This window comes from Lonchura striata, chromosome 36, assembly GCF_050655825.1.
Source record: "Lonchura striata isolate lonStrDom1 chromosome 36, ASM5065582v1, whole genome shotgun sequence".
Taxonomy (NCBI): Eukaryota; Metazoa; Chordata; class Aves; order Passeriformes; family Estrildidae; genus Lonchura; species Lonchura striata.
This window is the reverse complement of record NC_140738.1, coordinates 5,734,059-5,755,236: the sequence shown is the minus strand read 5'-3', so window position 1 is coordinate 5,755,236 and position 21,178 is coordinate 5,734,059. Positions and strand designations below refer to the sequence as shown.

Here is a 21,178-nt window from a genome sequence, read left to right as displayed (position 1 = left end):
TCAGGGCACACGTTGGACTTGATGATATCCAGGGTCTTTTCCAACCTTGCTGGTTCTGTGATTCTCTGAAACCACCCTTGGAGAAGTTGCAGGAGGAGCCCTGGGCCTCCTCTTCAGAAGCTCCAGCAGCCCAGGTCCCTCAGCTTCTCCTCACAGCCCCAAAGCCCATCCTGTCAGTCCTGCAGAGCCTCTGCAGCTCCTCCTCACTGCCCAGAACAGGGAGCCCCACAGCCAGACACAGCAGCCCAGATGTGCACCCCTGGCCTGGGGTGCCTCTGGCAAGGGAGCAGCACCAGACACTGCAGGAGCCTGCAGACAATTCCTGCAGCACTTGTGGGATGATCCTGCTCCCCAAGGGATGTTCCCATGGTGCCAAGTCAGGAACTGCAATGGGGAGTGGGGCCAGAGAGGAAAGGGCAAACAGGGATGGGCTGTGTGCAGGGGTGGGAACAGGGGTGGGCAAGAGGAAGAAATTTATATCAGAAAGAGTAAAGAAAGCAAAGGTGAAGCCAAGGAAATGCTCAGGGCAGTTTGGGGGTGGCTGCCAGGCAGCCCTGGCTCTGAGCAGCAGCGTCTGCAGTGGGCAGGAAACTCCCAGCTGATGGGAACAAACTTTCTCGCTGACTGCAGAGGCCAGGACAAAGCTGAGTGGTTTCCCTGGTGTCCCCAGCCCTTTCTGGCCCCAGGGGCTGATGGCATTTGTGCTGCCTCAGGTTCATGTCCCCACACCAACAGCCTGGGGCTGCTCACGGGGGTTTTCTGTGCTGAGCATTGGCCTGGCCGTGTTCTTGAGAGAGCCTGGGCAAGGAGCCTGGAGCCCCCAGGCCCTGGCCTGAGGCATCAGCGCTGCCCCAGCAGTGCCCATGGCCTGTCCCTGCTGCAGCCCCAGCACTGCCACCCCCAGGACTGTGCCCGGCCCCGAGAGCACTCAGGCCCTGCAGCAACACCAGGGCCACCAGGGCAGCGGGGCAGGGCCACGGGAGCAGCACTGGCAGCACCAAGTGCTGCTGCTCCTGGGCACAGCTGCTGTGCCAGCCCTGATCTGCCCCAGCTCTGCACACAGACATTGCTGCTGCAGCTCCAGAGAAGGCAACAAAAGGGCATCTCTGCAGAAAACTGTGCTGGGAGATCCTTTAGTTCCTTTAAAAACACTGAGAGCACAGCCCCTCATTGGCACAGTTTGTGGGTACAGGGAAGGTGGGGAGAAACAAAATGAGAAATGGCACAAACAATGACATTTCTTTGTGGACAATATGAAAAAATTTAAACAAAGAAAAAACCCACCAAAATAAACCAACTAGAAGTATAAAAAATTACTTTTATTACAAGTGATTTGCAGAAATTCGCCATCAGTTTAATGTCTCTGGAAGCAACCAGTCATCAATATCCTCACGGCAGCCTCGAGCTCCTGGTTCCTCAGGCTGTAGATGAGGGGGTTCAGGGCTGGAGGCACCACCGAGTACAGAACTGACACTGACAGATCCAGGGATGGGGAGGAGATGGAGGGGGGCTTCAGGTGAGCAAATATAATAGTACCGGCAAATAGGGAGACCACGGCCAGGTGAGGGAGGCAAGTGGAAAAGGCTTTGTGCCGTCCCTGCTTAGAGGGGATCCTCAGCACAGACCTGAAGATCTGCACATAGGAGAAAACAATGAACACAAAACAACCAAATACTGAACAGGCACTAACAACAATGAGCCCAAGTTCCCTGAAATAGGAATAGGAGCAGGAGAGTTTGAGGATCTGGGGGATTTCACAGAAGAACTGGCCCAGGGCATTGCCATGGCACAGGGGCAGGGAAAATGTATTGGCCGTGTGCATGATAGCATTGAGAAAGGCACTGGCCCAGGCAGCTGCTGCCATGTGGGCACAAGCTCTGCTGCCCAGGAGGGTCCCGTAGTGCAGGGGTTTGCAGATGGACACGTAGCGGTCGTAGCACATGATGGTCAGGAGGAAATACTCTGCTCCTAGGAAGAACAGAAGGAAAAAGAGCTGTGCAGCACATCCTGTGTAGGAGATGTTCCTGGTGTCCCAGAGGGAATTGTGCATGGCTTTGGGGACAGTGGTGCAGATGGAGCCCAGGTCGCTGAGGGCCAGGTTGAGCAGGAAGAAGAACATGGGCGTGTGCAGGTGGTGGCCGCAGGCTACGGCGCTGATGATGAGGCCGTTGCCCAGGAGGGCAGCCAGGGAGATGCCCAGGAAGAGGCAGAAGTGCAGGAGCTGCAGCTGCCGCGTGTCTGCCAGTGCCAGCAGGAGGAAGTGGCTGATGGAGCTGCTGTTGGACATTTGCTGTGGCTGCACATGGGAATCTATAAGAAAAATAATTATGGAATAGTTGGGTGTGGACAGCACTTTAAATATCCCAGCACAGCTTAGGGGCATCTTCCCCCCAATGCCTTCCCAGGGCTCTTCTGCCTGGGGCTGTCCCTGCCAGCAGCTGCTTCCCTGTGCCCAGGGCTGGTCCCTGCCAGAGCTGCCAGAGCCCAGCCCAGCTCTGGGGGCTCAGCTCTGCCCTGCAGACCCCTCCCAGACCTGTCGCAGCCCAGGGGCAGCTCTTGCTCTGCAGGCTCTGATGGCAACATCAGAGCAACACTGAGGAGGCTGGAAAAAGCACAAAGATGCTGCATCTAAGAGGCCCTGTGCTGAAATCTGTTACTGCCTGGTTTATTTAGATGTGAAAAAAAAACTTTTCTTTTTATCAATATGAACTGAGAGATGCATATCTATGGGGAATTCCCCATCCAGGCAACAAAGATTAGTACATAAGAAAACAGAAATTTCCCATTTATGCAGTTCCTGTCTTGCTACGCTCCCTGTATAATCTATTTGGAAAAGTTCTGGAGTTAAATGCCATGCTGGGAACAGTCCTGAATAATGCAGCATCCTCACCACACAAGGAGAATATTGCAAGACTTACCAGCTGTCTCCTTTCCCCCAGATCTTGTCCCCCAATTCTAGGAGCAGCTCCAGGGCCGGCTGAGAGCTGTCCCTGGCAGGCAGCAGAGTCCCTGGCCCAGCACAGCGCCCTGGGCTGCAGGACCCTGCTCTGCAGGACAGCCCTGGGCACCCCTGGCTGCTCTGCACAGGAGATGAGCAGAGAATGCACTCACAGGCTCTGTGGGCATTGGCATGTTCCAGCTTTAGGAGATCTCTCCAGGAGCTGCAGCTGCATTGTCCTGCAGCCAGAGGTTCCTGTGCCAAGGGCTGGCAGTGATTCTGCCCCAGGCACTTCTCAGCCCCTTCCCAGCCCTGACTGATTGAAGCTCTCTGTGCCTCTGTGCTGTGCCCGCGCTGGCTGCAGGCAGTGCCCCAGCCCTGCTGGGCTGGGAGAAGAGCTGCTCAGCAAGAGAAATGTGCTTTTGAAGCTCTGCTTGGTTACCAGGATCACCCTCTGTGCCAGGAGCCCGGCCCAGCTCAGCAGCACAGACACAGCACAAGGACTTTAATGACCCTCTGGGGCTTTGTGCTCAGGCCCTGAACACCAGGCCCTGAGAGGGAGCTGCAGAAAACTCTCCAGAACTCCAAGTCAGAATCCAACACCAAAGTTTCTTGGACTTTTAATGGGTCCCACTGAGGGACAGAACTGAGAAAGTGTCCCCAGGCCCCAGGCAGAGCAGAGAACTGGAGGCCCTGATGCCAGGCGGGGATAAAGAGAAGCCAAGTCTTGGTGCCCTGGGGTACAGCAGGGTCTGTGCCACCAAGGGCTGTGAGGAGACACCTTGTCCTGAGGCCCTGGGGCCTCCTGGCACAGCCCCAGCCAGGCTGGGCACTGTCAGCCCCTGGTCCTGCCCTCAGCATCCCCCCCATGCCCACATCCCAGTGGCCTCAAGGATCTGCTGGAAGGAGTCCCTGGGGAGCCTTGGTCAGGAATGGCCCTGGGGGCTCCTTCATGCTGCCAGGGACTGCAGGTTTTTCAAAGGACTTTGCCTTTTGCTTTTTCTTTTCTGAGAGCTTTGTGCAATCATGGCCTCCAATTATCTGCTTTAATTGCTCCCCTGAGATTCTTTGTCAGTAACAACTCAGTGGGCTCATTAATGCTTCAGGGTACTTCAGTTCTTTTAAGGTACTTGGTGTTTCCCTTTTGATCCAGACTCTGTGAGAGGTTTGTTCAATAATGGCCCCAATTATCTGCTTTAAGGAGTCCCTTGAGAGCTTTGTACTGACACTCAGTGGGGCGCATTGATGATTTGAAATACTCAAGGTGTTTAGGGTACTTTGGATTCTCCTTCATACACTGAGTCTCTGAGAGTTTTTTGGGCCATCCTGGCCTCCAGTTCTTCCCTCCAAGGAGTCCATGAGGAACCTGTGTTGGGGATGGATCTCAGTGGGACCCATTCATGCTTTGAGACACTTTGGGTGTTTCTTCTGACTTTGACTCCTTGAAAGGTTTGGGCAATCTCCTCTCAGGCCCTGAAGTTCCAGGGCTCAGCTCCAAAGGAAACACGGAGCTCATTGGGATCAAGCAAGTCCTGACAAACCATGGCTCTGCCTTGATTTCCCTGTGCTCTGGGGCAGTTCATCAGGAAGGTTTGCTGTTGCAGTTATGGAGAAATATTTCAAAGAGTTTCTAGGAAATATATATTCCTATTTTAAAGGATGTATTTTATTCCTGTTCTCCTTCGAGAAGAGGTAGTTGCATCATTCAGTGATTGATACTGACCCAGGGAGTCTCTTAAGGAGATCTGGCCTGGTCAGAGAAGCTGTGCCTTGAGGTCTGACCCAGTGTGGACAGCCTTGCTCCATATTCCCCACCCCCATCCTGTCTGTCCTCACTCACCTGGGACCTGCTTTACTCAGAGAGCTGGCTACACTCAAGGAAAGAGGGATTTCCCTTCCTTCATTTTCAGAGCAATCTAAAACTCCTGAGTTTCCCCACTGAAAACAGACAATGTCCTCAGCTGTGTGCCAAGCCCAAGGTGCCACCAAGACACTTCCAGGCCTGCCCTGGGCCAGCTGTGAGGGTGGATCATCATCCCAACCTGCACTGGGCCATTGCAAGGGGCTGTTGCCATGGTCACTGCACTGACCCCACTGCTGGCTTTGGGTGCCATGGCAGTGCTCATCAGTTCAGGTTTCCTGGGAAACCAGCCCAAGGAGCCATTTCTGCAGCCAGGTTCCATGGCCACTTGCCTGCAGAGCTGCTGCTGCCCTCGGCTGCCATGGCAGCCCTCAGGACAAAGCGGTGCCAGAGCTGTTCCAGGTACAATTGCAGTGACACTCCTTGGTGCCGCCAGGTGCCACGGCAGTGGCCACAGGGACCCGTTCCTTGGTTTGGTGCCACGGCAGCCAAGGCCTGGAGCCACTGTGATGGTTGTTTGCCATGGACACCTGCCCTGGGCCCCTTGCTCAGGGCTGGTGTCACAACCCAGAGCCAGAGGGGGTCCCGTTGCCGGGGGCTTGTGCCATGGCCACCTGCCCTGTGCCACGCTGGCTGGTTGGGCGCCGTGGAACCAGCAGCAAAGGGCAGAGCCAGGGCCAAAGGCCAGGTCAGGCAGACAGAAAGGGGCAGTGCTGGGCTCTGTTCCCATGGCAGCCCTCACTGGGTATGACACCTGGGTCACCTGTCCTGGCACTTGCCATGGAAACCCAGCCCATTGGAAATACAACAGTGGACAAAGGTTTTAGTAGGGCCTGTCACACCAGGACAAAGCCTGATGGTTTTAAACTAAAGAGGGACATTCAGATAAGAAGAGATAAGGAAGAAATTTTTGATGATGGGGTTGGTGATACACTAAGGCTGGTTGCCAGGGAGGTGGTCAATGCTCCATGCCTGGAAACATTCCAGTCCAGCAGGGACAGGGCTCTGAACAACCTGATCTGGTGAAAGATGTCCCTGCTCATGACGGGGTTTGGATGAGATGCGCACTGCAGAGCTCTTCCCATCCACATTCCAGGATTGCATGGGGAGAAGGGGCTGCTCAGTGGACTCCATCCACTCCCTTGACTCCTCATTGTCTCTGCTGGAGCCCACATCCAAGAGCTAAACCCAGCCCCTTCTCTGCCTTTCCTGTCCCTGCCCCAGGGGCTGGCAGAGCCAGGCTGGCACCGGTGACCTTTGGTCTGCAGGGCTGAGGTCACACTCTGTGGGCTGGGGCAGAGCCCAGCCAGAAATGAGCCCTGAAGCAGCAGCTCTGCAGTGTGGTTGTGACAGCCTAGTCAGAGAGCAAGAAAACTGGGTAAGTTTTCACAGAATCAGCCTGTGAGACTTCAGGGACTTGAAGATAAGCACAGATAGCTTATTATTATAAACAACCTGCAGATGTTGTTTTCCTACTCTCTGTTTTCTTGTTTTTCTCAAAGATTGTTTATCAGAAGGGCGACTTGTTAATTAGCTGATCAGGTGAAATGTACTAACGAAGTGACCAATCAAATCTCCCTGGATCGGAACAGCTTATAAAAAGGAGCAGTTCCAAATATACGGCACATTATGCCAATCAGCCTCCTGATGAGCCTGTGTCATTTCTAACTCAGCAGTGACCCTGCAGCGCTGGCCACCAGGCCGGGTGCCAAGGGAGGCTTCTGGCCATGCCCTGCAAGCAGCTGCTGCTGCCAAGGTGCCTTTGGTGCCTCGAGCTGTCCCTGGCACAGCTCCCAGCACGGCACTCTGCCCTTGTGCCCGAGGCCTTCCCTGTGCTGGGGCTGGCCTGGGGCTGTTCCTGCAGTGGGACCTGCCCTGCTCCTGGCACAGGAAAGGCAGTTCCTGATGGAGCAGGAGGCTCTGCCTGCAATGGGCTCAAACCACTCCAGCCAGGCCCTGTTTGCAAAGCCCCAGTGGGAAATGAAGGAGAGGGGTCACGCTGCTTTTGGGGTGAATAATGCTGAAACCAGCCTGACTCTTCCATCCCAAAGTTCAACATCCTCAGAGGGAGCTGAAGCTGTGGCAGAGCTGGAAAAATCCCCCTAGAAAGGAGCAACCAAGGGACACCACTGAGAGCTTCTGCAGAGCTGCTGAGCTGGCCCAGCCCGGGCACATCTGACTGGCAGGGCAGCACTTCAGACTAGAAAAGCCCCATCCCAGATTTTAACAGCAGCGTCTCCTGACCTTTCCATTCTTGGGGAATGTGGAGATTCCTCCCTGCATTGGGGACACCCCTCAAGGTCACTGCTCCAGGTTGAACCAAAGAGATTTACCCACAGTCATTGCTCTGAGGGAGTGACATCAATCTCTGCTTAATTACTGTTTGTTCTTTAATACAATTGCTTTGAAATCACTTTGTAGTTCATAATATGAATATATCATATCATATCATATCATATAATCTCATCTTATATAATCATATCATATATCATATATCATATATCATATATCATATATCATATATATCATATATCATATATCATATATCATATATCATATATCATATATCATATATCATATATCATATATCATATATCATATCATATATATCATATCATAATCATATCATAATCATATATAATAATAAAAATTTTGTAGCTCTTATGCCTTGGTGTAAATATATCTTATTAAGATAATTTTGTCTAATCAATTCCATAATAGATAATATATATTTATAGCAATAGACCTGGTTTGCCATCCTTAACCCATTGGGACAAATTCTATAAAGGTTTAATTCCACCTTTATAATTCTTTACACACACACTGTTGAAAAGTCTGGGACTGGGATTCGAACAAGCTGCTCCAAGGCTCTTCTCACAGAAAGAGATTAGAAAGCCTGGAGGTCCCTGGGGGTATTTGTGGATCTGAGGGGGCTGTTGGGACTCCTTTCTGCACCTCGTGACCCAACAGGAACTTCTCTAATAAACTTTGCCTGAAGCTCCCACTCTGGTCATGACAGGAAACCCTGTGAGTGTCTGGGATATCCCGGCTCTTTGGTCGCCTGGGGACTCCTGGGATGTCACTGTGGAGCCCCCGTGAGTGCCTGTGACAGATCGGTGCCTGAACAGCCCAAGGTGCCCTGGGATATCACCAAGTAATGGCTGTGACTGCCTCTGACCACACGGCTCTTGCCATCCCCAGAAACCCTTGGGAGGGCTCCATGGAGCCCCTGTCTCTGTGTGCGACATTCCAGCTCTTGAACAGCCTGGAGACTCTTGGAAAGTCCCCATGGAACCCCTCTGAGGGCCTGTGAACAAATCTCATCCTTAGCAGGAAAACATGCCCAGCCCCTGGTGCTATGGTCAGTTTCCATGGCAACCATCCCCAGGAAACCCTGTTGCTATGGTCAGTTTCCATGGCAACCATCCCCAGCCCCTGTTGCTATGGTCAGTTTCCATGGCAACCATCCCCAGCCCCTGTTGCTATGGTCAGTTTCCATGGAAACCACCCCAGCCCCTGTTGCTATGGTCAGTCCCTGGGCAGCTCCATGGAGACCCCATGCCAGGGGTGGTTGCCATGGACACCAGCTCAGGCCTGGAGCCCGTTGCCATGGCAACCTTTGGCACTCCCATCCCCAGGCTCATGGATCCCAGAACCACAGAATTGGCTGAGCTGGGAGGGACCCATCAGGATCCTCGAGTCCAACTGCTGGCCCTGCACAGGACACCCCAACACTGCCAGCCTGGGCCTGGCAGCGCTGTCCAAATGCTGCTGGAGCTCAGAGAGCCCTGGAGCTGGGACCCTTCCCTGGGGAGCCTGGGCAGTGCCCCAGCAGCCTCTGGGCAAAAACCTTTTCCTGAGATCCAACCTCAGCCTGCCCCGACTCAGCTGCAGCCGCTCCCTCCACTCCTGTCCCTGGGCACCAGAGTGAAGAGGTTCCCTCAGCCCCATCCAGGGACCCGCTCCCAAGGCTGCTGCCATGGCCACCAGGGCTGGCACCAGCTGGGATGCTCGGTTTCCACACGCCGGGCTTCAGGAATTTCCTGCTTCAGCTAAAACCGCGCTGCCGCTGGCTGCCCTCCCGCCTCCCATGGAAAGCACAAAAGGCAAAGATCCCGGGATGGGAAAAGAACAATTTACTGGGAACAGCAACGAGATAAAGAACAAACAGGAACAGAAAAAATATTGACAACAGAAGGGATAAGAAAAACTATTTACAGGGAAAATTTCAACATCAATGACTGTCTTTTCCTGGCCATGTATTTCCTCCTGTCGGGAAAGGACACCCTTCTCCTCAGGGGAAGAGAGAGAGAGTCCCTTTCCTGCCCCTGGCACTGACCTGAGGTGGGAGTGAATGTAGTGACAGGGCCATGGCCAGACCCTCATGTTCTCCAATCCCACATCAGGTCATTGGCAGGGGCAGGAGAAGGTACAGGTGTCTTCCCAGCATGGATCACAGGGAACAGGGATCACCAGGGATCTTCCCAATGTGGGTTTTTTAATGGGGAATGAAGCTGGAGTGGTGCACAAAGCTCCTCCTGCAGTTGGGGCACTCACAGGGCTTTCCTCACCAGTGCGTCCATTGGTGCCTGGTCAAGTGAGAGCTCTGGGTGAAGCTCTTCCCACACTGGGGACACTCGTATGGCCTCTCCCCGGTGTGGATGCGCCGGTGGGTGATGAGGTGGGAGGTGCGCTTGAAGCCCTTCCCGCAGTCGGAGCAGCGGAAGGGCCTCTCCTCAGTGTGGATCCGCTCATGGAGGACGAGATTGGAGCTGGTGTGAAACCCCTTCCCACACTGGGGACACTCGTAGGGCCTCTCCCCAGTGTGGATGCGCTGATGGATGACAAGGTTGGAGCTGCAGCTGAATCCCTTCCCACACTTCCCACACTCGTAGGGCCATTCCCCAGTGTGGATCATCTGGTGTCGTTTCAGATTGTTGCTCTGCCTGAAGCTCTTCCCACACTCCAAGCACTTGTAGGGCTTCTCCCCATGGTGAAGCTGCTCATGGAGCTCCAGCTCCAAGACCTGGCTGAAGCTCTGTCCACCTTCCTGACCCAGAGTGGGTCTTTCTTTCTCAGAGCATCCTGGGCTGGGCTTGCAGCCCCTCCTCCTGTGGGATCTCCAGGGATTTTCCTCCCTGTTGGATTCCTGCGCTGTGGAGTTGCTCAAAACGGCCTCTTCCATGAGGTTCTGCTGCAGGGATTTGTCCTTCCTGGTCTCCATTCTCAGCTCCTGCTCTGAGCTAAAAAGGACAAGGAGAGGATGGGATTTGCCTCCGTGCCAGAGGGAAGGGCAAGGAGATCCCCCCAGTGCGTCCCTGGCAGGAGGGCACCGGCAGCGGGGCTGTCCTGCAGCCGGGGTCCAGGCTGGGCTGGGAGATGGAGCAGGAGAGAGGGGGAAAGGGGCACTGACTTCCTCCTCACCTGCCTAGGTGCACCAGGGCATCTTCCTCTTCCTCACAACCTTCCCCTCCATCTGGCGAATGTTTGGGTATGGGAAATCCTGTTTTGGGAGGAAAACAAGGGATGAGCACAGTGAGTTTTTTACTAGTTTGAAGGCAAACCAGGGGGAGAGTCTAAGCCAGAATAATTGAATAAGAAAATTAAGATCCAAACAATGATACAGAAACACTGGCTTAATCTGACAGAGTCAGGATATAACCTGACACCCCGTTGCTCAGGGTGGTGGTAGCAGGCTGATGAAATGGTGGCTGCAGTCCGGCTGGAGTGATGAACGTGATTCTGTCAAAGCAGTGATCCTGTAGAAGGGTCTGGTCTTCCTCTGAAGGTCCAGTGGTGCTTATGGAGCTCTTGTCCTCTGGGAATGCAGTAGGCAAGGTGGTTGTGGTGTTGCAAATGGTGAGATTATATCCAGGTAGAAATGCTTGGTTCCTCCCCCTGGGCATAGCATCCCACAATGGGATGATGTAATTTTATCAGTGCTGCAGTGACACTCAATGGCCCATTAAGAGAAGATGGACCCTGGAGGGCGTTATCAGGGCTGAGCCATGGAAGAGATAAAGAACACTGCCCCACCTGTTGATAACAGTTTATGGAGATGGGGACTGAAAACACTTTTGGCTACATCTGACATTGTAACCTGAAACAGTGAGGCAATCCCTGCTCGGGGTGGGGGGTGAACACCACCCCCCTTACCCAAACTGGCTCCGGTGTAAAACCCCCACCCTGGGAAGGCCACGCACACAGGGGACAATGTCACACTTGCCCTGCCCCAGGGGACATCTCTGTCCCTGTCACTCCCTTGCTCTCCCCCCTTTTCTCCTTCTTTCCATCTCTCTCTTAAGTTTGTTAAAATCACTGGAAGAAAGGGAGCAAATCATACCAGCAAGACTGACAAGGATCATTCACCCCAAAGTGAGGAACACAAGGCCACTAAAGTCCTACAAGAAGCCCAGCTCAAGTAGCTAAATTCCCAAATAACTCCTGAATTCAGAGGCTTGGGGGAAGAATCATTATTTTCTTTGTCCCTGTCACCTTTGTTACAGCTACACGGAGCTTTCCCTTCCTTTTAATAATCTGTATTGGGACAAATTTCCATGTTTCTTTTTTTGGAACCTGTCAGCATCTGAGTTGGAGCTGTGTTGGAACTGATGAAATTTGGAATTTCCAGAGAATTGCTTCTGTTGTTAGTTTATTAATGATTGGGATTTGTTTGCGTTTTCATCACAAGTGACTTGTGGGAAGAGCAAATCTTCCTCAAGGCATTTTATGGAGGGTTAAGTTTAATTTCTGCTGAGTTTGTTTTTTCCAGTGCTCAGAGGATGCTCAAGGGTCTCTGGTTTTGGTTTGGCCCTAATTTTCTTCCAATTTGTCTTTATCACTTAAAAACATTTGGAAAATGACTAAAATTATTATTGACCAGAGATGTCAATAGTCACACCAATTATGAGGTGTTTGAGGTGGAATATATTGTTTGGGAACATATTCTGGAGGATTTGTGAGTTCTTGGGGGATATCTGGTAGTATTCTCCGTATCTTTGCACTCCAAAAGCCAAGGTGGATTTGTCTCTCACCTCAAAATGACTCAATTCCACTGGAAACCCCTCAATCTAACCCCAAAATTGCTCAATCCCACCTCAAAATGGCTGGTTCCCACCTCAGCCCTAAGCCAAAATTACTCAATTCCACAGCCTCCAGGGTGAGATGGGGTTGGAAGGCGATTGGGAGAAATGAGATCCAAATTTGAGGTTGTGGGGTCAGGATTGTGTGGGGCTGGGTGGTTGTGATTTATTTTGATAATAAATAAAACTATCAGAATTATTGATTTCTGTCCCATTCCTTTTCTGTCAGCTCTGGTTTGCTTCTCAGAGTGCCGCCTTCTCAGCTGATTTTGTGACCTCCAGTCCCAGACTGAAAAGCAAGATGTGTTCTATTTGCCATCTGTATGGCAGTTGTCCTGTGTTAAGTGGGCAGTTTTTCCTTATCTCTTCCACAATCAATCCTCCCTCAGGGTAGACGGCTGCTGATAATGGGCTATTGAATGTCACTGCATGACTGATAAGAACTGTAATATCCCATTGTGAGATGTTCTGCCCAGAGGGAGGAGTCAAGCATTCCTACCTGCATCTAGTCTTGAGATTCTGGCCCACCAACACAGCTTTTCTGGGCTGGATTTTCCCAGAGGAACAGCTGCCTCTTCCTCTTCAGAGGAGGACACCCTTTCCTATAGGATCACTACTCCAACAGAACCACACCTGACACTCCTTGAGGACTGCAGCCACAATTCCAATTGGACTGTGGCCAACACCCTGTCCAACAGGGTGTCAGGTTGTATTCTGGCTCTCTCAGTGTTGTTTTGGCTCACTGCATTATTCATATTTTCATTTTCTTCCCTAATAAAAAGCTGTTATTCCTGCTCCCATATTTTCACCTGAGAGCCCCCCTTAATTTCAAATTTATACCAATTCAGAAAGAGTCTACATTTTTCCATTTCAGGGGAGGCTTCTGCCCTCCTTAGCAGACACCTGTCATTCCAAACCAAAACACCTCCTTTCTCTCCTGCCTTCCTTTGCCTGCTCTGTTTCTCTCTCAGTGTCTCCCTTAAACCAGGGCAGCTCTCATGAAACACCCTGCCCTGATTTAATTCCCAGTGCAGGAGCTACAACAACCATGGGTGAAGTTATGATGGCTGGCAGTGAAATGTCACTGTAGGATCTTGCTCCACTTGGCTTTTGGCTCTTCCATAAGAGCTTTGCCTTCAAGGTCAGGAACATCTTTTCCTGGCTGGGAACTGGAATTCCAGCCCCTGGGAGTGTGTGCCATGGATCTCAGAGGGGCATTCTCGAGGCTCCCAGGGTGCTGCTCCTGCCATGCCTCCCAAGGAGCTGTGCAGGGCAGGGGACAAGGTGCAGCAGCTGGGTTGGTGCTGCAGTGCCACAACAGCCCCTGGTTCCAGGAGTTTCCACACTGCCAACAGCAGTTCCTGGGTTCCATGATGTCCTGCTGTGTCCCCATGGATATTTGGTGTCATGAAGTTCTTCAGTGTCACAATGGCCACCTCACTCCATGAGCTTCCACAGTGTCCAAATGGCCTCCTTGGATGGGCAGTGTCACCATGGACCATTGGCTCCATGCAGCCCCGCTGGGTCACCATGGACTCCTTGGTTCCATGAGGTTCTGGGGGTGTCTCCATGGTCTCCTTGGATCCACAGTGTCACAATGGGCCACTGGATCCACGTGGCCCTGCTGTGTCACCATGGCCCCTTGGTTCCGTGGGTCCCCAGGGTCACAACTGACTCCTTGCTTCCTCATCCCATGGGAGAGAACTGTCCTTCTCCTCCAGGGGCCTATAGCCAAAACTAGGATTCCTTCTCTAAATTTCCTTATATGCAAAGATTGTTCCCCAGTGAAATCTGCCAAGAGAAACAGGTCTGGCTGCCTTGGCCACCCAGGGGCCACCTCTCACCTGCCTTTCTGACACGGGGACCATATGCTTTTCTTGCTTAAAAACCTTCCATCTCGATCAGGCACCCATGGCCAAAATTTGGGATCTGCCTCCCAAATTCCCTATATACAAGAATAGCTCCTAGATAAATGATGCCAGGAATCACAAGTCTGGCTGGCCTTGGCTTCCTGAGGGCTGGCACTCATGTACCTCTGAAACACTGGGGCTCTGTGTTTTCCTTCCTAATGAAAAGAACTCTTCTTCCTGTCCAGGCACCCATGGCTAAAACTGGGATTCCACCTCCAAAACTCTGTACATCCAAGGATTGCACCCAAGTGCCAGCTGCCAGGATGGACAGGTCTGGCTGCCTTTGGCCTCTTGGGGGCATCTTCTCATCTGCTTTTAAAACACTGGAGCTCAGTGCTTTCCTTCTAATGGAAAAGAACCTTCTTTCTTCTCAAGGTGTCCATGGTCAAAACTGAGATACTTCATCCCAAATTCCATATATCCAAGGATTACTCCATTACAAGAGTTGCCAGGGGAAACAGGTCTGGCTGGCTTAGGCTCAGAGGAGCCACTGCCTCTCCTCTCCTCTCCTCTCCTCTCCTCTCCTCTCCTCTCCTCTCCTCTCCTCTCCTCTCCTCTCCTCTCCTCTCCTCTCCTCTCCTCTCCTCTCCTCTCCTCTCCTCTCCTCTCCTCTCCTCTCCTCTCCTCTCCTCTCCTCTCCTCTCCTCTCCTCTCCTCTCCTCTCCTCTCCTCTCCTCTCCTCTCCTCTCCTCTCCTCTCCTCTCCTCTCCTCTCCTCTCCTCTCCTCTCCTCTCCTCTCCTCTCCTCTCCTCTCCTCTCCTCTCCTCTCCTCTCCAAGAGGAACTTCCCTCCGTAAATGAACTGAAGAATGACTATTATAGAGGTAGAAAACTGACTGAAAAATAGGTTTTGTCTCTTTACATTGTTAGTAAGAAAGAAGAGTTTGTAGGGAGAGGGGATGTGTTCTGAAAGTTTTGTTCTGATCCTTATTACTCTTGCTTTTAGTTACTGTTAATAAATTTTTCTTTATACTTGTAAAGTTTGAGGCCACTTTGCCTTTCTCCTAATCCTATCTCACAGCAGGAAATTAGTAAGTATATTCTAGTGAGTGAACTGGTAATTAGCCAACACAGAACCTACCACACTAATTGATGCATTTGCTGAGAAATCTCAAATTGGTGAACCAAAATCACTACAGAAAATTTCCTGATGAACTGCCCCATACAAGAGGAAATTCAAAGCTAAGTCATGGTTTGTCAGGACTTGCTTGATCCTAATGAGCCCCGTGGCGCATTTGGAGCTGAGACCTGGAACCTCAGGGCCTGAGAGAAGATTGCACAAGCCTTTACAGGAGTCAGAGCCAGAAAAAGCACCCAACGTGTCTCAAAACATTAATGGGACCCACTGAGGTCCATCCCCAACAAAGGCTCCTCATGGACTCCTTGGAGGGGAGAACTGGAGGCCAGGATGGCACAAAAACCTCTCAGAGACTCAAAATGGCACAAAGAACTCTCAATGTGGAAAGGAAAATCCAAAGTACCTTACAAAAGTTAAGAATCTCAAAGTATTCATGAGCCCCACTGAGTGTCAGTAGAAAGCTCTCAAGGGACTCTTATAACAGATAATTTGGGCCATGATTCCACAAACCTCTCACAGTCTGTAGCAAAAGGGAAACACCAAGTACCTCTAAAGAACTGAAATACCTTGAAGCATTAATGAGCCCCACTGAGTGTTGTTTCTGACAAAGCCTCTCCAGGGACTAATTAATGCAGAATATTGGAGGCCAGGATTGCAGAAACTTCTGAGAGGCTCCAAAGCAAAAGCAAAAGCCAAAGTCCTTTGAAAAACCTGCAGTCCCTGGGAGCATGAAGGAGCCCCCAGGGCCATTCCTGACCAAGGCTCCCCAGGGACTCCTTCCAGCAGATCCTTGAGGCCACTGGGATGCGGGCTAGGGGGGGATGCTGAGGGCAGGACCAGGGAGTGACAGTGCCCAGCCTGGCTGGGGCTGTGCCAGGAGGCCCCAGGGCCTCAGGACAAGGTGTCTCCTCACAGCCCTTGGTGGCACAGACCCTGCTGTGCCCCAGGGCACCAAGACTTGGCTTCTCTTTGTCCCCACCTGCCATCAGTGCCTCCAGTTCTCTGCTCTGCCTGGGGCCTGGGACACTTTCTCAGTCGTGTCCCTCAGTGGGACCCATTAAAAGTCAAAGAAACTTTGGAGTTGGATTCTGACTTGGAGTTCTGGAGAGGTTTCTGCAGCTCCCTCTCAGGGCCTGATGTTCAGGGCCTGAGCACAAAGCCCCAGAGGGTCATTAAAGTCCTTGTGCTGTGTCTGTGCTGCTGAGCTGGGCCGGGCTTCTGGCACCAAGGGTGATCCTGGTAACCAAGCAGAGCTTCAAAAGCACATTTCTCTTGCTGAGCAGCTCTTCTGCCAGCCCAGCAGGGCTGGGGCACTGCCTGCAGCCAGCCCGGGCACAGCACAGAGGCACAGAGAGCTTCAATCAGTCAGGGCTGGGAAGGGGCTGAGAAGTGCCTGGGGCAGAATCACTGCCAGCCCTTGGCACAGGAACCTCTGGCTGCAGGACAATGCAGCTGTAGCTCCTGGAGAGATCTCCTAAAGCTGGAACATCCCAATGCCCACAGAGCCTGTGAGTGCATTCTCTGCTCATCTCCTGTGCAGAGCAGCCAGGGGTGCCCAGGGCTGTCCTGCAGAGCAGGGTCCTGCAGCCCAGGGCGCTGTGCTGGGCCAGGGACTCTGCTGCCTGCCAGGGACAGCTCTCAGCCGGCCCTGGAGCTGCTCCCAGCGCTGGCCAGGAGCTGTGGGGGGAAGGAGCCACCCTGAGCAGGGCAGGTGCTGCTGCTGAGAGGGGCTGGCTGGGGCAGGGCTGCTCCCAGCTCCAGACCAGCCTGGGCACAGCTCCGGAGGACACTTCCCAAAGAAGGTATGATGGGATTGCTGTAAATATCAGGAGCTTCCCTGAGAGTGTTTTCAATTTCCTGCTCGTAGAAGCATGGGAAAGACGAGGTTGCTGACAGAAAGATTTTTGCTATTTATACATTTTTCATATAGCCATAGCTATGTAAAGAACTATTATATACCTTTAAAATTATAATCCTTTTTTTATTCTATTAAACTCTTAATTAACTCTTTTAAGCTTCTATTATATACTTCTATCACTATAATCCTTAATTAACTCTAGTACATTTCCTAACCTTGCTCTTAGATTTTAGAACAATAAGCTGACTATCTAAATACATTCCTGAAATACTGTATAGTCTTATTATCAAGAAGCAGTCCTGAAAGAAGAACATTTTGCATTGTGACCGGAATGTGAGCAGTCATAACAAAAATTGGGGCAAAGAAGCCCTTGGACCTACTCCAATGGGTTGACCTATTGGTGGGCTACTGGGGCAACGGAATCTTCTTCTGGATTCCCCTGTTAAATATCCTACTTAATCAAACTTAATAAATTGTTGAAATCAGTGGCTGGGTGTGCCCCATCCCCACTGGAAGCTTACAATAAAGGTCTGCTTTTTAACTTACTGTTATAACACTTTTGCAAGGAGGTTTTTTTCTCTTTTGATTACAGACACAAGTGGATGAGAGAAGCAGAACAGGAATTGTAATCCCAGAATTAAAGAATATTCTGAGTTGAAAGGGACACACAGGATCATTAAAGGAATGTTTGAAAATTTACAGAGACTCCATAACTGTGACTTTGGCTGGTCAGTCTCAAGGCACCTCTCAGGAGAGGATGTTCAGGCCCAGGGAGATGCTCAGGGAAGCAGAGGGGGCTGAACAGAGCAGTGCTGGGGGAACAAGCCCATCCAGACCCTCACCTTCCCTCAGCCACAAGGAATCCTTTGCCTCTCACATCTATCAGTGGCAAACTCTGAGTGCAACAGGAATGCTGGGGATTTCTGACCTCAGAGAGCCAGGAATGGTGAGTGGGTAGGAAAACAATTCCTAAAAACAACTCCTGCCATCCTTTAGACCTGGAAGCGCAGATGGCACCAAGACTTTCTGCATTTAGAAGCGATTCCCCTGAAAAATCCTGAATATCCAGCCTTTTCCCTCTTCAACATGGCCACAAACCCATGACAGCGAGGCAGGAATGGCTCCTTGACAGTTCCCACACATAGCTGGGTGAAGGTTTTCCCAGAGCAGGAACAAGGGTGGGTGAGTTCCAGCAGGACAGTCTGCAGGGAATGGCCCAGGTTTGGCTCCGAGCAGCCTCTCCTGACTTGTCCCTGTCCTTTCTCCATGAACAGGTGCCCATGTGCAGCCACAGCAAATGTCCAACAGCAGCTCCATCAGCCACTTCCTCCTGCTGGCACTGGCAGACACGCGGCAGCTGCAGCTCCTGCACTTCTGCCTCTTCCTGGGCATCTCCCTGGCTGCCCTCCTGGGCAACGGCCTCATCATCAGCGCCGTAGCCTGCGGCCACCACCTGCACACGCCCATGTTCTTCTTCCTGCTCAACCTGGCCCTCAGCGACCTGGGCTCCATCTGCACCACTGTCCCCAAAGCCATGCACAATTCCCTCTGGGACACCAGCACCATCTCCTACTCAGGATGTGCTGCACAGATCTTTTTCGTTATGTTCTTCATCTCAGCAGAATTCTATCTCCTGACCATCATGTGCTACGACCGCTACGTGTCCATCTGCAAACCCCTGCACTACGGGACCCTCCTGGGCAGCAGAGCTTGTGCCCACATGGCAGCAGCTGCCTGGGCCAGTGGCTTTCTCAATGCTCTGCTGCACACAGCCAATACATTTTCCCTGCCCTTGTGCCATGGCAATGCCCTGGGACAATACTTCTGTGAAATCCCCCAGATCCTCAAGCTCTCCTGCTCCAAATCCTATCTCAGGGAACTTGGGTTTATTGCAGTTACTGCCTGTTTAGGATTTGGTTGTTTTGTGTTCATTGTTTTCTCCTATGTGCAGATCTTCAGGGCTGTGCTGAGGATCCCCTCTGAGCAGGGACGGCACAAAGCTTTTTCCACCTGCCTCCCTCACCTGGCTGTGGTCTCCCTATTTGTCAGCACTGCAGCATTTGCTCACCTGAAGCCCCCCTCCCTCTCCTCCCCATCCCTGGATCTGTCCGTGTCAGTTCTGTACTTGGTGGTGCCTCCAGCTCTGAACCCCCTCATCTACAGCCTGAGGAACCAGGAGCTCAAGGCTGCAGTGAAGAGGCTGATGACTGGATGCTTTCAGGGACATTAAACTGCTGGCCAATTTCCAGAAATCACTTCTAATAAATGTCATCTTTGATACTTCTTGTTGGCTTCCTTTTGGAGGTTCTTTTTCTTTGTTTTACGTTGTAATATTATTCACAAAGAAATGTCACCGTTTGTGCCATTTTTCCTTTTGTTTCTTTCCAAGTTTACTGTCACCCACAGACTTGGTGGCTTTTAAGTAACTAAAGGATCTCCCAGCAGACTTTTCTTCAGAGATGCCCTTTTGTTGCCTTCTCTGGAGCTGCAGCAGCAATGTCTGTGTGCAGAGCTGGAGCAGATCAGGGCTGGCACAGCAGCTCCGCTCCTGCTGGCCACACCATTCCTGATCCAGGCCAGGAGCCATTGGCATTCTTGGCCACCTGGGCACACTGCTGGCTCATGTCCAGCCTGCTGTCCATCAGTCCCTGCAGGTCCCTTTCTGCCTGGCTGCTGTCCAGCCCCTCTGTCCCCAGCCTGTAGCACTGCAGGGGTTGTTGTGGCCAAAGTGCAGGACCCGGCACTTGGACTTCTTAAACCTCACATTGTTGGATTTGGGCCCTGGATCCAGCCTGTCCAGGGCCCTGAGCAGATCCCTCCTGCCCTCCAGCAGATCAACACTCACATCCAGCTTGGTGTCATCTGCAAAGATGTCCTTGGTTTCAAGGGGCCCCTCAGTGTCACAATGTCCCTTTGTTGCACCAGGCCCTGCACTGTCACACTGGTCTCCTTGGTTCCATGGGCCCCAAAATGTGACTATGGACTCTTTGGTTCCATGGGGCTTCACAGTGTCACAATGTTCTCCTTGGTGCCGCAGTTTCACAGTGGCCCCTTGGTCCCATTGGGCCCCAGGGTGTCACAAAGGCCCCATGGTCACATGAGGTCCCACACTGTCACTGTGCTCTCTGTGTTTCCACAAGTCCCCTCAGTGTCACAATGGACTCCTTGTTTCCACGAGGCCACACAGTGTCACAAGGGCCTTCCAGATACCCTGAGGCCCCAGAGTGTCACAGTGGCCCCTTGGTTACACAAGGTCCTGCAGTGTCACAATGTCCCCTTGGTTCCATGAGGCCCCGCAGTGTCAGAAGGGCCCCTTGGTTCCCCTGGGCCCTGGACTCTCCCAATGCTCTCCTTGGTTTGTCAGTGTCACAGTGGTGAAACCCCTCGGTCACACGAGGCCCCGCAGTGTCACCATGGCCTCTGTGGTTCCACCAGGACCCAGTGTCACAGGGACTCCCTGGTTCCATTTGGCCCCAGAGCACCACAATGGAATCCTGGTTCTATGGGGCTGCACAGTGTCACCATGGTCCTCTTAGTTCCACGAGGCCCTGCAGTGTCACAATGGCCCCAGAGTGTCCCAGTCATCACAGAATGACAGAATCAAATAGGCTGGAAAAGACCTTTGGGCTCATCAAGTCCAACCAATGCCCTAATACTGCCTTGTCACCCAGACCATGCCACTGAGTGTCACTGGAGAGGGACAGTGACTCTGCCACCTCCCCCCTGGCCTGCCCATTCCAATGCCCACTCACCCTTTCTGTGAAGAACTTCTTCCTGGTGTCCAGACTAAACCTCTCCTGGTGCAGCTGGAGGCTGTGTCTTCTTGTCCTGCCCTCCAGCAGATCCACACTCACACCCAGCTTGGTGTCACCTGCAAATCTGGGGATGGTGGGCTCGATCCCCTCACCCAGATCATCGGTGAAGATGTTAAACAGGACTGGGCCCAACACAGATCCCTGGGGACAGCACCAGGGACTGGACACCAGCTGGGTGCAGCACCATCCCCACCCCTCTCTGGGCCCAGCCTCCAGCCAGCTCTTCCATCTCCCAGCCAGGAGGGAACCTGCCCAAGCCGTGGGCTGCAGCTTTTCCAGGGAATGCTGTCAGAGACAGTGTCCAAGGCTTTGCTGAAGTCCAGATGGAACATCCACAGCCTTTCCCACATCCACAGGTGGGTCACCTGGTTATAAAAGGAGATCAGGTTGCTCAGGCAGGACCTGCCCCTCTTAAATCCACGCTGGGTGGCTCTGACCCCTCGGCCATCCTGTGGGTGCCCTGTGGTGGCTCTCAAGGTGATCTGTTCCATAACCTTGCCGGGCACCGAGGTCAGGCTGACAGGCCTGGAGCTCCCCAGATCCTCCTTCCAGCCCTTCTTGGGGATGGGCTCACACTGGCACCTCCAGTGCTCTGGGACCTCCCTGGTGAGCCAGGACTGATGGTAAATGATGGGGA

At 52.3% G+C, this 21,178-nt stretch overlaps 3 protein-coding genes across 3 annotated transcripts in view; 1 reads left to right on the top strand and 2 right to left on the bottom strand.

Moving 5' to 3' along the window:
- Positions 1-21,178, bottom strand: part of LOC146764067 (uncharacterized) — a 173,915-nt gene that overhangs the window by 28,046 nt on the left and 124,691 nt on the right. Inside the window, exon 3 of the mRNA XM_085565437.1 lies at positions 9,392-9,797. Within this exon, the coding sequence (XP_085421563.1) occupies positions 9,392-9,797 (406 nt within the window). The remainder of the gene's footprint in view (positions 1-9,391; positions 9,798-21,178) is intronic.
- On the bottom strand, positions 1,185-2,437 carry LOC144248860 (olfactory receptor 14J1-like). The gene has a single exon (XM_085565568.1). The coding sequence runs from the start codon at positions 2,381-2,383 to the stop codon at positions 1,355-1,357; it is 1,029 nt and encodes a 342-aa protein (XP_085421694.1). The 5' UTR covers positions 2,384-2,437; the 3' UTR covers positions 1,185-1,354.
- On the top strand, positions 18,019-18,956 carry LOC110484125 (olfactory receptor 14C36-like). The gene has a single exon (XM_031507808.3). The coding sequence runs from the start codon at positions 18,024-18,026 to the stop codon at positions 18,954-18,956; it is 933 nt and encodes a 310-aa protein (XP_031363668.3). The 5' UTR covers positions 18,019-18,023.

What these genes read in the sequence shown, in the direction of transcription:
- LOC144248860 (XM_085565568.1), bottom strand. Translation starts at nt 2,383, where the DNA reads ATGCCCCTAAGCTGTGCTGGGATATTTAAAGTGCTGTCCACACCCAAC.
- LOC110484125 (XM_031507808.3), top strand. Translation starts at nt 18,024, where the DNA reads ATGTCCAACAGCAGCTCCATCAGCCACTTCCTCCTGCTGGCACTGGCA.